The 16,598-nt window shown below is 53.4% G+C and overlaps 2 protein-coding genes across 2 annotated transcripts in view; one reads left to right on the forward strand and one right to left on the reverse strand.

Moving 5' to 3' along the window:
* Positions 1-5,596, reverse strand: part of SSH1 (slingshot protein phosphatase 1) — a 29,699-nt gene extending 24,103 nt beyond the window's left edge. Inside the window, exons 1-2 of the mRNA XM_033075681.1 lie at positions 5,500-5,596; positions 1,333-1,373 (exon numbers count right to left, since the gene is read on the reverse strand). Of these exons, the coding sequence (XP_032931572.1) occupies positions 1,333-1,373; positions 5,500-5,565 (107 nt within the window). The 5' untranslated portion in view covers positions 5,566-5,596. The remainder of the gene's footprint in view (positions 1-1,332; positions 1,374-5,499) is intronic.
* A 697-nt stretch (positions 5,597-6,293) lies between these two features.
* Positions 6,294-14,561, forward strand: DAO (D-amino acid oxidase). The gene is made up of 11 exons (XM_033075684.2): positions 6,294-6,512; positions 7,561-7,765; positions 7,849-7,963; positions 8,230-8,306; positions 8,656-8,721; positions 9,063-9,117; positions 9,530-9,634; positions 10,101-10,183; positions 11,652-11,769; positions 12,288-12,386; positions 12,649-14,561. Exons 1-11 carry the CDS (start codon positions 6,296-6,298, stop codon positions 12,781-12,783), a joined length of 1,275 nt encoding a protein of 424 aa, XP_032931575.2. The 5' UTR covers positions 6,294-6,295; the 3' UTR covers positions 12,784-14,561.
* The last annotated feature ends 2,037 nt before the right edge of the window (positions 14,562-16,598 follow it).

Genomic DNA, 16,598 nt, shown 5'->3' on the forward strand with positions numbered 1-16,598 from the left:
TAAGCCTGGTCTAAGTGCACCTACACTCCTGGTGCACAAGCCCAGCTTGCAAACAAGACCAAAGGTGGCCACAAATCCAAGGATCTCACCAGGATTTATTTGTACAGTGAGAACATTTGCAGTGAAAAGGATAAAGCTGTGTTTTTTCTTCCAGCACAGAACTGTATATCCAAAAGAGGAGGCTGCCATCCTGCTTGGTGGCATGTTGCTGTTTAATAGCACATGGGGAAAAGCACAAGAATCAGGGTTCTGTGGCTGCTCATGGCTCCAGCAGGTTCCTGTTGGGGCCTTGCATTGCCCAAGGAGCCAAACAAGGAATCCTGAATTTTGATTTGATCAATACAAAATCCATTCCCTACAAAGTCAGCTCTCAAATGGCATTACAGAGAGCCATGAAATGCCCATAGACAGGAGAGCAGACACACAGCACTTCTGTCTGCAACCCATGTGTCTGCAGATAGGACAGCCATGGAATGCCAGGCTGAAGCCAGGAGACACCACCCCAGAATATAGAAAAGTCCAACAATTTCCTTCTCTGTCCATGAGCAGCCCTGCTTTCTGTTCCCTGACCTCACCTGCAGGGCAAACACAGTCCAAGTATCAGCAGCAGCACAAGTGGCTTTGCTTTTGCTGAACCCTGGACAATAAAAGCAGGAAGGAGGGACAAGGAGCAGACACTGAGTGCTGAACCACTGCTGTGCCTTTACACTTCTCCCCTGGGCTGTGGTTTACAGGTCAGAGGGTAAAAGAGTGAGCATCCACTGCATTACTCAGAGCCCATTAGCCAGGGCCTCTGCACATGAGCTTGTGTCACCACTCTGGATCTGCACAGTGTCAGCAAGAGGAGCCTCTCTCTTCTCTGGCAGGACAGCTCAGCCCTTTCTTCCCCTCACATGAACACAGTGGCTCTGCACGACCCCAAGGAGGCAAATTCCTGGTAGGTAACACCCAGGAATGAGCAGAGCTCTCCCCTCCCCATCCTGGGAGCAGAGTCCCCTTCCCAAGTGGAGCCCCAGCCTCAGGGAGCAGCAGCAGAGCCAGAGATGCTGTGATAACATTAAAGTGCTGTGACCAGAGCTGACCAGTAATTTTCCAGTGTCTTCCCACCACGGGAAAAAAGGATCACAAACTCTCTTTTATTCTTTCACCTCACTAAATGCTCATCTCAAAGCTGATGAGGGACAGAGCATCCCCAGGTTCAGCTCTCTGCAGACCATGCCATCCCCTCCAGGCAGGCACAGGTTCCAGGATCTCTGCGGGGTCAGGACTCGGTGCTTGATACACAATTACCAACAGTGCAAACCTTGTTTAGAGCCCAAAAACTCTGCTTACCTCACATTTAGTCTGCGCTCCTCATCGCTGCCGGCCTCTGCCTGAGGGGAGAAAAGGATCCAAGAGAGTTACAAGTTGTTGTTTCCACATTACACCTCTAAATAAAATCCCTGCACCAACAGGGTGTGAGGGGCCGTTCTCCACGGGGTTTTTCTTCCCGGGGCCAGGGATAAATGAGACTCCCTAGTCCTGTGTGCCAGCAGCACCCGACGCCGGGTGACAAAGGGGCTCACGGGGATTTTAAAGCTATTAGATCCTAATCCTGCAAGCTGGTCCTGGAGCGCAGGGCGCTTTGAAAAGAGCCAACCCCGACGTCACCGAGCGCACACCTCGCTCCTCTGCGCGCACACGTGAGGGCGGCGGCTGGCAGCACAAATAACCGGGATTGGGGTGGCCCAGGAACAAGGACACAGCCAAAAGTGCTCCCCGGGACTGTCCCAGCTCCAGCACTGACTGCAGCTCCAGGGCTCACAGGGCAGGACAAGGAGGCCGCCTCCACCTGGCTGCTGGCACACGTGTCCCCAGGACAGGGCAATGCCCGTCCTCTGCCTGCTGCCTTCCTGAGAACACGCTGCTTTGGGGGCAGCAGGGATTCAAATGGGCACCTCTGCACCAGGCACTGGTGGAAAGTCCCCCAGAGCAAATCTGGCTGCTCAGGTGACATTTTATTTAGTCTCCTCAAAAGAGAAGTGTGACCTCAGCCTGCTTCCAAAACCAAGCATTTTCAGTCAAGCTTTCCAGTTATTGCCTTTAACTTCCCTAGGAGCTTCTAGACAAAATTCTTTCTTAAAGAAAAGCAGAGCTGGGGCTAATTGCATCCAGAGCTGACAAAAAAACCAAATCCAAAACAACAGGCTCTAAGATAATTCTGCTTTGGTCCTGTGTGAGTGCAGAGAAAGGGCTGGGAGCATCCCCTTGGAGGGCACGGCTGTGATGGGAAAGATTTGAGCCCAAAAAGCAAAGCAGGGACATTACAGGAAACCTTTCACACTCACAGCTGGAGGGACACAAGCCTTGAAGGAATCAGGCTGACACTGGGGGAACATTTTGCTATTCCCTACAGCTCAGAACCCACATCAAATAAGGGTAAGAGTTACTTGTTTCCAGGTGGTTTTGTACAAGTTACAAATAAGTAAATTGTATCATTGCATTGGAGCTTTGGAGGGGTGAGAGGACCTGGACTGCTCCCCTTCCTCTCAAGTCAGGATTTGGGAGGGAGGTTGGAGGGCACAGGAGCTGCTCTGCTGACAATCTGTGAGAACCAAGCAAAGCCACAGGAAAAAAAAAATCCTGCAAATGCAAGAGCAGAGGCCGGATATTGGAATTGTGGCCGTGTGGAGGAAGGGAGATGCACAAGGCTGTCCCGACTGACCCAGCACAGGGTGAGGAGCATACCAGGGCTATTTTTAGTCTGTTTACAGTGCAGAGCTGGGCTGCAGGCAGGGCCCCAGAGCACCCCAAGTCCCAGTGCCCCCACTGGCAGATCCCCCAGCCCTGGGAAGGTCTGGCAGGTTTGGGACCTTTGCAGGGTCACCCTCCTGTTTGTTTGGGGCTGTCACGTAGCAACAAAGGGGAGAAAAACTTTTTTCCTTTTTAAACAAACGTGACTGTGAGGATGATGACTCTTGGATGTCGTCAGCTGGGGCTCAGCAGCAGGGCTGGGCCTGGAGCTGCTCTGGGCTCCTCTCCTGCACGAGCTGAGCTGTTCCCAAGCTGACTTTGCCTGTATTTTATACTAAAAACTGCAGGAAAAACAAAGCAAGGCTGCCACGCCGAGCCCTCCTGCTCAGAGCACCCCTAAGAGCTGGCAGGGTTTGGGGTGCAGCACTCTGTGGTGATTCTGTTCATCCCAGCATGGCCAGACCCCAGGAGCTGGCAGGGTTTGGGGTGCAGCACTCTGTGGTGATGCTGCTCCTCCCAGAACCCACCAGCCACTGTCACACCCCCCCTGGGGACTGTGTTGCCACTCTGAGGGAGCACAGGAGCTCCCCTGAGATGCACAAGCAGCACAACTTTGCAATGAGTGTGAACCACTCTCTCCTAAGAATTTATGGCCCACCATGCCAAGGCAGCAGCATCCATTTTATAAATTCCTTTGGGCTCCTGAGCTAGGAGAGGCCACAGTAGCACAGTCACAATTAGCAAGGATGTGTGGTCATCATTTCCCATTCAAATATCTTCTAGTAATTATTCAGCTAAAATCCCCAATGAACCCTGATTTTCCTTGCAAGAAAGATTTAAAAGAATGGGAGCAGGCTGGTACTTTTTGAGGGGATTTTTCTTTAAATTAACATTGCAATAACAACATGCTGAATCTGGAAATCATAATTTTATGGTATTTCATGCCATTCTAACAGGACTCACTCTTCCTGAGCCACCTGAGCTGTGGATGCCCTGCCATGGACAACACTTGGCAGCATTTTTAGGAGGAAAAAGGAGAATCATATGGTCACTCCACAGAAAATACAATCACTAGCAGCAGCTCTGACACAAAGCAATGCCTAAGCCAGATGTACATGGCAAGGCCTGCTCTGATTCCTCTCCCACCTGCACCAGTTAAATCCAGTCTAATTCCACTGCCTGCTCCAGGGTTACAGCTCGTTTTCATCTCTCTAGATTGAGTGGTCTTGTTTAAAACTCTGTCTAAACCAGACTCCAAAAAATTCCTTCTGAAAATTCCTTCAAAAAAGCAAAACTCACGTTTACAAGTTGCTCAATTGGCACAGCATGGCCCAAACTGGGTCCCTGCAGCCAGGGACCCTCCTGGGGCCAGGGAGAACCTGGGAGCTTTGTGGCTCCCCCCTCCTGCTCCCCCCTCAGACCAGCTAATCGGGGGAGTCACAGGGACCTGACAGGTGACAAATAGGATTGTTTACCTGGCAGGAGTGGGGACAGAGAGAAGCCAAGGGCAGTGAACATCAAAGGAAAGCGTGGAGGGAGAGGGATGCACGGGGAGGATGTGCAGAGAAACACCAGGCCTGTCTTTCAGGGTCACAAAAGAGATGGGGGAGAAGGGAAAAAGGCAAGAAGAAAGGTGCAGGTGTGTTTGGATGGCACGTGGGAGCTGTGGGGGGAGGAAGCAGAAGCCCAAGGCCAGGCAGAGGCAGGGGAGGGCATTTTTGCGGCACAGGAGTGGAGGAGGTGTGCAGCAGAGCTGGGACATGCAGAGTGCCAGGGCAGCAGGACACAGATGGCACCATGGGGTGGGTGAAGTGCAGGTACAGGTCCTGGAGCAGCAGAGCTGGGGGAAGGACAGGGCAGCACGGTGGAGGAGTAGCACAGGTATGGGGTGGAGCAGGATGGGAGCTGCTCCTGGAGAACTGACAATGGTCACCTTGGGGAAGGGCTGGTGTGAACTCCCTGAGGGGCAGGAGCTGCAGAAAGGCATGGCAGGGACAGAGAGATAACACAGGGCAAAGCAGAGCATCCCTGGGCCAGGAGGTGCTGGCAGCTCTGGCAGCAGGGACAAGGGCTAGGGCCAGCACAGCTGCTCCATAAAGACAGGCCCTGCACTCTGCCCAGAGATTTACCTGGTAAAAGAGAGGTGAAGCAGCCTGCCCAGGGTTTAGAGAGCTCAGGGTCCCTGCCAGCCACGGGGGATGGCAGGACAGACCCAGGCCTGGCTCAGCCTGGCAGCATCAAAGGGCTGGGGCTGGGCAGCACTGGAGGCTGCGAGAGAAGGGACTGGGATGGCTGGGGATGGTGAGGGGCTGAGCTGGGCAGGGTGGGGGCTCTGAGGCTCAGGGCCATGGGGACGGTAAGGGGAGCAAGGCTGGGGGTCAGTGGCCATGGGGACATGAAAGCAGGGGCTGGGGAGGCTGTGAGGGGCTGAGCTGCTGCCAGGGGACTGTCGGAAGCCAGGCCATGGGGACAGAGAGGGGATGAAGACAGGGGACAAGGGGCTGTGGAGGGCAAAGGCGCCGAGACGGGGTGGAACCAGGGGATGGAGGGGAAAAGCTCTGAAGGGCCAGACGCCAGGACCATGAGGGACATTGATCTGCGAGGGTGATGGAGGCAGAACCTTTGGGTTACGGGGTGCTGGGTGGGGGCTGCAGGGGCCTGTCCCCGAGCGGGGCCTCACCCCGCCCCTCCCCGCTCCCCATCCACCACCCCCGGGGCTCACTCTCCCCATCCCTCTCCGTCCCTGCCCCTCCCGTCAGCGCTCACCTCGCTCGTGCTGGCCGAGGAGGCGGCGCTGGGGGTCGGCGAGCGCTGCAGGGTGACCAGCGCCATGGCTGCAGCTGCGGGGCCGCCGCCGCCTCCCCCTCACGCCGGGAAGGGGCGGGGCCGGGGCGGGGCCTGCGAGGGAAAGGGCGGGACTGGGGTGGGCGGGGCTTCGCTCCGTGGGCGGGGCTTGTGCGATGGGCGGGGCCTCCCGCTCCAAATCCCGCCCTGTCCCACCCCAATGTCCCATTCCATGGCAGGGACATTTCCACCGCCACCCCAGGCTGCTCCAAACCCCGGCCCACCTGGCCTGGGACACTTCCAGGGATGGGGCAGCCACAGCTTCTCTAGGCAATCTGTGTCAGGGCCTTCCCAGCCTCAAAGGGAGGAATTTCTCCGCGATATCCAATCTAAGCCTGCTATTCTTCCTTGTCCTGTCACTCCAGGTTGTAAATAGTCACTCTCCATTTTTCCATCAGGCTGCCTTCAGGTACTGGAAGGCCTTTTCATTTCCATCCTGATTCTCTCAGCCTCTCTTCCTACTCAAAAACGGAGCCAGAAGCACTCAGTTTTTTCAGATCCCACAGGAATCTTGTGTTCAACAAGCAGCCGGATGTGACATTAGCACTCTGGTCTAGCTGACACGATGGTGATCAGTCAAAGGTTGAACTCAGTGGTGTTTTCCAATCTAAGTGATTCTGCAGATGCTGAGAAGTTGTAGAATCATTGCCATTGGCAAAGTCCTCCGAGCCCATGCCCACTGAGCACATCCCTGTGTGCTGGTCCACCAGTGGTCACCATGGAGACAAGTGGCAGGGATGGCGTTTTGCCACCGATGGTGGTGACCCCGTTTTCCATGACTCCAGGGCCGCCTGCCAGTGCCATCACGTGGGGACTCCACCTCCCCAGAGCCAGAGCAGACTCTGGACCCTCAGACCTTGCCCTGCTGGGCTGTTACAACAACTCTGCCTCTGAAGCCTCTGGACACGGCAGTGACTGCTCTGAGGACCCCACAGGTAAACTGATGGAAAATGTGAATTCCCCTTATTTTTTGGTGGATCCTCCTCAGCCGGTGCTGCAGGGGCAGCTGGGGCGAGTCCCTGTCCCTGGTGGAGGAGCTGACCCTGCTTCCCCAGGGTTATAAAACCACAGCAGATGGGAAGCAGCTCCTGCTGCTCCGCTCCGATGACTCATTCCTCCGTCCTGGCAAATGTCAGTCCCGCTGTTGTCTCAGCAGAGATGCTGGACTTCACCTGGTCCAAAAAAACCCTGTGAGCTGGAATTTATCCCAGCACCTCCAGCCCTTCCCCAAACTGGTCTTTTCTCCACTCCCTGCACAGGCAGTGACCACAGGGCTTTTCCAAGGCAGGAAAGCGCTGTCAGCAGGGAACCAGAGGATGGAGAGGGGCTCTTTGCAGCCAGAATTTACCCACAGCCATTCTCCCAGCTGTTCCCAGAAGAGTTTGGGGTGGTGGCACAGTCACTCTCACGTGGGTGACAATGGTCTCATCACACCTGGCATTGCTCCTTGGAAAATGCTTGCTGCTTCCCATCTTTTTTATCTGTGCCCACCTGGCTGGGAAGGATTGTGAGCTGCTCAAAGCAGAGCTGGGTCACTGAGAGTGGAGGGTTCAGTGTCCCTCGGGAGATGGAGCTGTGGTGGGTGCTCCAGCATCTCCCTGGCTCAGCCTGTGCTTGGTAGGACACAGAGGAGAATCCCAAGGGATCTGTCCCAGGGCAGGACACACCTGGAGCTCCTTGTGCCAGATGAGGAGTGGCAGCAGAGCTGCAGCTTTTCTGCTGACACAGCCAGGTCTGGAGACAGCCTCTGTGAGGAACCACAACCTCCCATCCACTGTGAGGAACCACAACCTCCCATCCACGATTCCAGTGCCTGCTCAGAGCTTGCTGAGGATCTGGGAGGCTTTATAAGAAAATCACACAGACACACCATGAGGACCTCACCCCTTCCCTGCTGCTCCAGGAGGAGCTGATGTTCCCCTGTGGTGTTCCCAGCTTGTCCTGCAGCCCTGGCACTGCCCTTGCAGCCCTGATCCCTTGCAGGAGCCGGAGCCATGCGCGTGGCCGTCATCGGGGCCGGGGTGATCGGGCTCTCCAGCGCCCTGTGCATCCATGAGCAGTTCCACAGCCTGCTGCCCTCCCTGCAGCTGGAGATCTACGCTGACCACTTCACCCCCCACACCACCAGCGACGGGGCAGCCGGGCTGTGGCAGCCCTACCTGAGTGACCATGGCAACCTGCAGGAGACGTAAGGCAGGAGGAGGAGGAGGAGGATGGTGCTGTCCCTCTCCCTGTGTGCCATGAGCCACCACTGTCCCATTCTCATCACAGGCTCTGGAATAAAGAGACGTTTGATTACCTCCTCGGGCAGCTGCACTCCCCAGCAGCCAAGGAAATGGGACTTTTCCTCATTTCTGGCTACAACCTGTTCACAGAGCCCGTGCCGGTAAGGAGCAGGTCACAGCCAGGGCTCCCTGTGGTGGGCAGGGCTGTGCTTCTTCCCAGCCAATGCTTCCCAATATTTCCAAGTTTGCTTGTGACAGTGCCTGGGATGGTGTTTTCTGTGCTCCTGAGGCAATATTGGTGTGAGAATGGGAGTGACAGAGCCTGTCCAGCTGTCCTGTGTCCCTCTGGGATGGGCTGTGCCCCATGGCTGCAGTCCCATGGTGATTCCAGTTCATTAATGATCTCTGAACTCTTTCTCTGCTGTAGGACCCATCCTGGAAGAACATTGTCCTGGGGTTCAGGAACTTGACACCAAAAGAACTTGAACTCTTCCCTGGTTACAGGTATTTTTCAGTCTGTTTTTTGGAGACTCAGGTAGGACAGTCCTGGATAGCTCCAGAATAGAGCCCTGGCATGGGGAACTGCAGGCATAGAAATGTCCTCAATTCATTAAAACTGCTTCCCTTAAAGTAAGTAGAAAACAGCTCAAATGGCAAAGAAGCAGCAACCCAGCACAGAAACCATTCCAGCTCCTGTCTTACCTCACCAGAGTCAAAATGAGGGAGAAAAAAGTAAGAAGGGAGGACAAATCATGCACAGGGGGAACTGGGGTCCCAGAGCCACAGAGGCTGTCATGAATTTGGGGCAGGAGGTTCCTGCAGGTCCTCACAGCTTCCTCTCCTCCTGTTTCAGCTATGGCTGGTTCAACACGGCGCTGATGCTGGAGGGCAGGAGTTACCTGCCCTGGCTCACCAACAGGTGAGTGCAGCTGCTCCTGTTTCCTCTGGCTGCAGGTGTGGGTCTTCATCCTGCACATCAGGATAGGGCAGGCAGAGATGCATCCCTGGGAAGCAGGGAAGAGAGTTTGGAATTCCTGTTCATTGCTTCAGTGGGGTAACAATAACAGTGAGCCCACGAGTGCATTTATTGCTTGACAAAAATGAAAGTAGTGGGATACTTGGAGCTGCATCCAAGTGCTTTTGGCTTTGGATGAATCTGAGGCTTGATTTTATTCCTGTAATTTCTAATGCTGAGCAGGTGTCCTGGTATTGAACATTTGCTTTTAATTTGCCAGTAACAAATGAATTTGTGCTTCCCAGGCTGACGCAGAGGGGAGTGAAGTTTTTCCATAAGAAGGTTGAGTCTTTCCAGGAGGTGAGTGGGGATGTGGAGCCAAGGCAGAGGGCACAGCCCCATCCCAGAGTGGAGAAGCAGCATCCAGCAGGCAGGTGCTGCTCCAGGGTATTCCTTGGCATGAGGGATGGGCCAGGGAACAGCAGCAAGACTATGCCAAAATCCAGGGAAAGATAAAGGGTCTTGGGTACTGAGGGATGGTTGTCAGAGGACAGGGCAGAGCATTTATGCAGCATGGATTGGCAGCTTTCCCTGGCATGGCTTGGTGGCACACATGGGGTGTCAGCAGGAGCTGGGCCCTGGATCTGGCCCTTGTGGTTTATCCATTTCCTGGCTGTTGGAAAGAGCACTTGGCTCATTTGGAAGCAGGAACGTTGTGCCTCTGTGGCAGCATCCCTGTGTGCTGCTCCCAGCCGTGTCCCTCTCTCCTCAGCTGTTTTCCCAGGGTGTGGATGTGGTGCTAAACTGCAGCGGGATGCGTGCAGGGAACCTGCAGCCCGACCCGGAGCTGCAGCCCGGCCGGGGCCAGATCATCAAGGTGAGCTGGGACAGCCCTGGGGGCTTCCCAAAAACCCTGCTGTAACCATGAGGAGTGTCTGTGCCCTCTGGGGAAAACCACGGGCTTGTGGCTGGATCCACATTGGGATCAGGTGCTGTTTCCCAGCAAACACTGCTCATGTGAACCCAAGCAGGATCCCATTCCTGCTCCAGCTCTGGGAATCCCCTCAGTCTCCAGCCTGTTTCTCCATAGGGTGAGAGCTTGGGGAGGTCAGAGGCACAATGTTGATAATAAAAATAAAATCTTTGGGAGAAGATGGTGATGATTTGGAGAAACACAGGTGAGTAGGAAGCTCCTCCCTACCTGATTCCTGTCATCCCATCTGCCCAGCACAGGGAACACAGAGCTAAGGGAGGCTCCCATATCAGAACCCTCGTGTCCCTCCCACTGTCCCCTAAGCCTGGCAGCCACTCTCAGCTCTGACTTCCTCCCCTTCACCTCCCAGGTGCTGGCCCCGTGGGTGAAGCATTTCATCATCACTCACAACTTGAAATCCGGGATCTACAACTCTCCCTACATCATCCCGGGGTAGGTGACAACGGCTGGGGCAGGGCTGGCTGGCACTGGTGACATTCCTCTGTCAGTGTCCCCAAAGCCTCGTCTGGGACTTGGCTCCTGCTGGTGTCTGCCAGGCCTGGCTCATCCCTGGCGCTTTTCTTGGCTGTGTGGGAGGAGAGCAGAAGGACGTGGGCAGCAAAGCAAGGGAGCTCCCAGTCAGCACAGAGAGATCCCTGCACCACGGAGCTTCCATGTCGTGTCCTTTTCCAAGGACCAAATCCCACCACAGCAAACTCAGTCCTGGCCAAGTCCCCAGAACGGCCAAACACTGACAGGGGAGTGGATATTTTGTGGGACATCTTTTGTTTTCACATCTACAGACATCTTAATTATCAACCAAACTGTGGTGCAGCAGCTCAGGGTGGGGAAAGGCACTGCTGATCCCTGCTCCTATAAAAACAGGGCAGGAATTCTTTTACTTCAACAAAACCTCCCTGGGAAAGCTCAGCTTTGCCCTCACTGTCACCTGAGCTGCTGCTGAGCCTGGGGGCATCTCATTGGATTTACCATGGAATATCCTGAGCTGGAAGGGACCACAAGGATTGAGTCTAACTCCTGGCCTTGCCCAGGGAGCTACAGCATGGGATAAATAAATCCATCTGCTGTTCATCTCAGCTCTGCTTCCTCCCAAGGGCCTGCAGTGACCCTGCCCTGGCAATGGAGAGGGGTCTTTAAGCTGGAATTTCAGTGCTGCATCTCTGGCACTTCCTATTGTCCTAATATTTCAGGCTTAGGCAGTAAGCCAGGATGTAAACAGGAGCTTTGCAGGCTCACAGCCCCCATGCAGCGTTTTCTGAGTGATTCCTGATCACAGTCCCAGCCACAGATGAATTCCTCTGCCTGTGCTTGTTTTAGCTCGAGCTGTCAGAGCTGAGCACCAGGCTGATCCCAAAGGAAGAGCTGGATCCATGTGGAGGACACCCCTTCCCTGCTGAGAGCTGAGCCCTGGAGGGTCCCTCCTTCTGTTTTTGTGCTTCACAATGATCAAGCAAGGTTTTGGAAGGGTCCAGTCAGTACAGAACCCTCCAGGTCCCCACCAGCCTTAACCTGCCTCTTGTCCTCTGTTAATCCACAGGAGTTTGGGCAGCAGCAATCTGTTCTCTGTGTTCCCCTCCAGAGCCATCCCACTCCTTCCAGCTCCTCCTGAGGCAGGCAGGAGCAGACCTGTTTGATAAGGATGGAATTATCTGTCTGCTTTGCCCAGACAAGGAAGGGCTGACAGGATTTAATGAGTGACTTGCTCACGAGCAGACGCGCAGGCACCGCTCTCTGCCTGCTCCCTGTGGGAGTTTGAGTTTCTCCCACAGGAATATTTTGCAGGCTCAGGGTGTAGCAGGATCCAACATGACACTCACACAGTGTCCCTCCACGTGGTGGCCCCACAGGGGACAGTTGGGGACAGGTCACCACCGTGTGTCTCCTTTGGCTCTCGGTGCAGGAGCGAGTTCACGGTCCTGGGAGGGATTTACCAGCACGGAAACTGGAGTGAGGAGAACAGTGCCAAGGATCACAAATCCATCTGGGACAGCTGCTGCAGGCTGCTCCCAGCTCTCCAGGTGGGTGACCCCACTGCCAGCATGGGGCACAGGGAGCTGGGGGTGGTCAGGATGCAGGAATGGGCACTGGGACAAACCACAGGACTTTGATGTTTCCATGAGTTGGAGTTTTGTGGACATCTGAGGCTCTTCCACCTGGCTGAGGGACAGGCAGGGCTGGGGCTGGCACTGAGACAAGGTTTGTAGGGATAATAATTATTCATGTAGCTGGTAAAAACTAGAACCAGGGCTTTGGGAGGTTCCAGCCCTTTGGATATGGTGTCCCTACACCTTTAGAGAAGGGTTTTGTGGGGTGAGGCAGGGTTGTGTCCACTCCCAGTGCTGCTGTTATTCCCTGCATTAGCAGGAAAGGTGATCTGGGGCTTTGGCACAGGGATGTGCCTCAGCTCCAGGCTGGCACTGCCATCCCAAATTGCAGGATGGGGAACCCCCTGTCCCAGCTCATCTCAGGGCTCACCTGCTGCTGTGAGGTTTGGCTGCTGGGATTCCAAGGAATGCTCGTGTGCTTTTGCTTCCAGAAGGCAAAAATCGTGGGGGAGTGGAGCGGCCTGAGACCAGCACGGCCCTCGGTCCGCCTGGAGCGGGAGAGGATCCGCCTGGGGAACCTGCAGGGAGAGGTACCCGACAGCCCCGGGGGCTGAGTGTGACTAATGACTCTGTTAATTGTGCCCCTGTCACCGTGCAGTGATAAACAAACCCTGTTCCTGTCATCATCCCTTTCTCCATCCCACCAACAGCGAGGGAAATCTTTGAGCCCAGGGATGAATGTCAGACCCTGGGAGTGCTCAGGGATTGGAACAACCTGGGCTAGTAGGATGGGACAAGATGAGCTTTGAGCTTCCCCCCAAGCCATGCTGGGACTCTGTGCTTCTCCCCCAGGTGATTCACAACTACGGCCACGGCGGCTTTGGGATCACCATCCACTGGGGCTGTGCCATGGCGGCAGCGCGGCTCTTCGGGAGCGTCCTGCAGGACAAGAGGCAGCTGAGCACCCCCCCAGGGCCCCGTTTGTGAGCACCAGCTCCTCTGGAATATGTGACAGAGGTAGCTTAGGAATCACAGCAGAAGGATGGGAACAACACAGGGATGCACACACAGGACCCTGCTCCAGCTCTGGCTCTCAGCGCCTCGTTTCCATTTCGCCGCCGTTTTCCAGATGGCTCCGCTCCCTCCTCGAGCTGCCTGGAGGAAAGGCTTTCAAATATCAACTAATTATCCATGGCAAAGTGCACCAAGTGCTGTCTGGGTTCAGCTGAACCCTGGACAAGTCCTGCAGTTCATCTGCACCAGGGGACAGGATGTGAAACGGAGCTGGGGACACCTGAGGTCCGTGCTGGCTGCTCCAGCACCCAGGGTGTAATTAGATTTACAGGCTCCCCCCCTGGAGGCAAAAGCTCCTTAGTAGGAAGAAGCTCTGAGGCTCCCAGGGAAGTCACAGCAGCTCTGGGAGCACGTGCCTGGGTTACACCAGTTTTCCTCACATTCCTGCCAGGACAAAGCTTGGGCCACAGCACCTGCTTAGTGTAGCTGGCACCAGACAGCAGCACTTGCCTAAAATGGCCTTTCCAAACGATGTTTTAGCAACAAAAGCAACTTGTTCCAGCCCTGTGGGCTTGCCAGGCTCTATATATAGCAGAGAGCATAAGAAAATAGCTCCTCTTGTCCCTAAAACTCCCATGGGCCCCTCAGCTTCCCATTTCTCCCAGCTGTGGGACACAGCTCAGAGAGAGGGCCTGGCTTGGGAAAGGTTGTGCCTCTCAGAGGAGGAGCAGAACTTTTTGGGGTGTTCAGGGATGCTGTTGAGGACCCAACACTCTGCTCTGAAGATAAAACCTGGCTGATTTTCCCATGCTTTACAAACCATCCCAGACAGGGCACTGGATGGTGAGGAAGTCTCAAATGCAAAGGCTGCTCTGAGGCCAGCACAGTGTCTGCTCCCTCTCCTGTGTGGATAAGCCAAGTGCTCCTTACTCATCTGTGATGCAGCTCTGCTGATGGATCCATGTGCCAGGAATAGCTCAGCAGTGTGGAACTGGGGAATGTCTGAGTGCATCTCTGTGCTGGGCTTAAATTGGGAGCCACTGCCATGCCCAGTCTGCCCAAAGAAATTCCAGCTTCCCTGGAAATGTTGCAGTCACTGGGTAGAATCAGGAAAAGGAAAACAAAGGCTGGAGAAAATTCCCTGCTGATGAACACTGATCTCGATGGTCTGTGATCTCACCTCAGGAAAAGCCATTCAGGGCAACTGGAGCCCCTTGGTTTCATTTATTCAAATATGAGGCATTCAGGAGCACATTCTCTGCTGTAAATCCAGCCCCACTTTGGTGATTTTGGGAAACAAAAGGGGGTAGGAATCATTGTACACCTGGCAACAAGCAGCTGATTGTTGTGATCTCAGAGCCTGCAGGAGCCACTGCCCTGTGATCTCACACAGCCTCTGGGCTGATCTTATTCATTTTATTTGCAGGTTAATTGTTTTCTAAAGGCCTCCATTTAATCTCTGTGACCAATAAAACCAATGTTCAAATCTCTTATGCATGATGCTTCTTCCTCTTAGTGATGGCACAGGAAGAGACTCAAATGCTGATTCCATGGAAGTGTCCCAGGAGATCATCATTCCATGCCTCCACACACATTTTTCCTAAACATTTCATCCTGGAGGAGTAGGAATCATCACTCCAGATTCCAAGCAGACCAGGGAACCTGGAATATCATGGTGTGAAGATCTGTGGTTGCTGACAGTCCCCAGGGCATTAAGAAATCAGAAATCACAGAATCATTCCAGTCCCACCACCCTGTCAGGGCAGGGACACCTTCCACTGTCCCAGGTTTCTCCCAGCCTCATCCAACCTGGCCTTGGACACTTCCAGGGATGGGGCAGCCACAGCTTCTCTGGGCAATTCCCCTCTGAGGGATTGAAGTTCACTCCTGAGGCCAGGCAGAGGTCAGGGATTCAGGGAATGGGGTCTGGACAATTCCTGTTTGTCCTCTGACCCACACCAAACATCACCTCCCATGCCCAGTGTCAGCACATTTTAGGAACTCCCAGTTCTCCACGAGGATCTCCTGTGACCCAGAACAAAGCTGGAAGCACATCAACTGCCAGGCAAGTCAGCAAACAGCAGCTCTGGCATTTGGGAAAGCTCCTGCCAGAGCTCAAGGAGTGTTTGGAGCACACACTCAGGCACAGGGTGGGATTGCTGGGGAGTCTGTGAAGGGCCAGGAGTTCGACTGGATGATCCCTGTGGGTCCCTTCCAGCTCAGGATATTCCATGATATTAACAATGAGATTTAGAAATACCAAAAAGTAACTGCAGAAGAAAGAAGATTCCCCTCAGCATTGCTTCAGCCACACAAACCTTTCTAATTCCCAACTATTTCCATTCCCAGGCTGGGAGCAGAGCATGGGTGAACTCTGGGATGAGAACACCCTGCATTAGCATGAGAAGGATTTGCAGCTCATTAGTCATTTTGACTCATCCTTGAACCACCTCCTGCCTGTAAATTATTGGGCACCAAAATAAGAATATCAGTGACAAGGCAGAGGAAAATAGGGTTGGGCACTTAATTATGGTTTAGAAAAATGATAGGGAAATGAAGGGTTTATATTAAAATGTAAATGAGTAGAAGGAACCCTCCCTGCCCCAAATCCAGACACATGTGGAGCCACCTGATGCCAACACACCCAGGGAAGAGGCCAAACTGGCTGGGGCTTAGTGTCCAAACTGAATTAAATATGAAAAACAATTAAAGATTTAAGAGAATTTAAAAATAAAATCATAGAATCCCAGAATGGTTTGGGTGAGAAGGGACCTTGAAGCTCATCCAGTCCCATCCCCTGCCATGGGCAGGGACAATTTCCAAACTCCCAGGTTTCTCCAAGCCCTGTCCAACCTTGCCTGGAACACTTCCAGGGATGGAGCATCCACAATATTCTGCTGTAGTGAGGTTACTTACAATGGGAACAGGAATCCTGTGACTTTTCTTTACATCTAAATACACAAAGCAGACAGAAAATGAGTCAGACCTGCAGAGTGCTGAGCCCTGTAGCTCAAACCTCTGAACACCAAAACAAACAAACAAAAATTGCAAAGTTATGACCCCTCCTAAACATCCCCCAGAAGAACCAAAAAAGTTATTTCCTGAAAAAACTATTTATTTGTTTAACATAAAATATCTAATGTGGACTTCAACTCTCCAATGCCACGTTGGGAAACAGGAACCAGAGGAGTATTTTACAACAAGCTTGAGATACACCAAGTTTTTCAACATTAAAATGTAAATCCAGCTTAGAAACTGTACATTCAGACATGGAAACATTCGCTGCTCTTTCAGCAAGTATTTGGGAATAACAAATCATTCCATCCAAGCACACTTGGGGAATTACATTCCCATGCCAGCTTGGAATAAATAAAACTGAATCCCACAATTCTGTTTGAATTCCAAAGGATCTCACTTTGCAGTTTGAAATGAAGCAGTTGCAGTAATTCCTTAGCCAGTGAAAAAGGCTCAGTGTGGAAAAGGATTCTTTGGAAGTTTATTTTGTACCTAAACAGTGCTGCCCTACTACAAAATCTATTGGTGGTGATTTATAACTGGTGTGTGTCAACCCCAGTGTTCTCAGTGAACAAGCTAAATTGGCCTTCTCTTATTAATTACATGCAAATCCTGAATTCCAGCTCCATTTTTCCAGTGCCCAGCAGGCTCCTGCTGAATTCAGCCAGGTGGGATCAGCTGTGGTGGGCTCCTACCTCTGCCTCTCATCCAGCTGATCCAAAGCCCATGGACATCCATGGGAGATTTTCCCAGATTTCAGTGAGCTTTGGATC

The sequence above is a fragment of the Catharus ustulatus genome, chromosome 18 (genome assembly GCF_009819885.2).
Source record: "Catharus ustulatus isolate bCatUst1 chromosome 18, bCatUst1.pri.v2, whole genome shotgun sequence".
NCBI lineage: Eukaryota > Metazoa > Chordata > Aves > Passeriformes > Turdidae > Catharus > Catharus ustulatus.

What these genes read in the sequence shown, in the direction of transcription:
- DAO (XM_033075684.2), top strand. Translation starts at nt 6,296, where the DNA reads ATGGAGACAAGTGGCAGGGATGGCGTTTTGCCACCGATGGTGGTGACC. An exon ending in CATGGCAACCTGCAGGAGAC is followed by an intron (nt 7,766 to 7,848) that starts GTAAGGCAGGAG and finishes TTCTCATCACAG; the next exon opens with GCTCTGGAATAAAGAGACGT. An exon ending in CTGCCCTGGCTCACCAACAG is followed by an intron (nt 8,722 to 9,062) that starts GTGAGTGCAGCT and finishes TGTGCTTCCCAG; the next exon opens with GCTGACGCAGAGGGGAGTGA.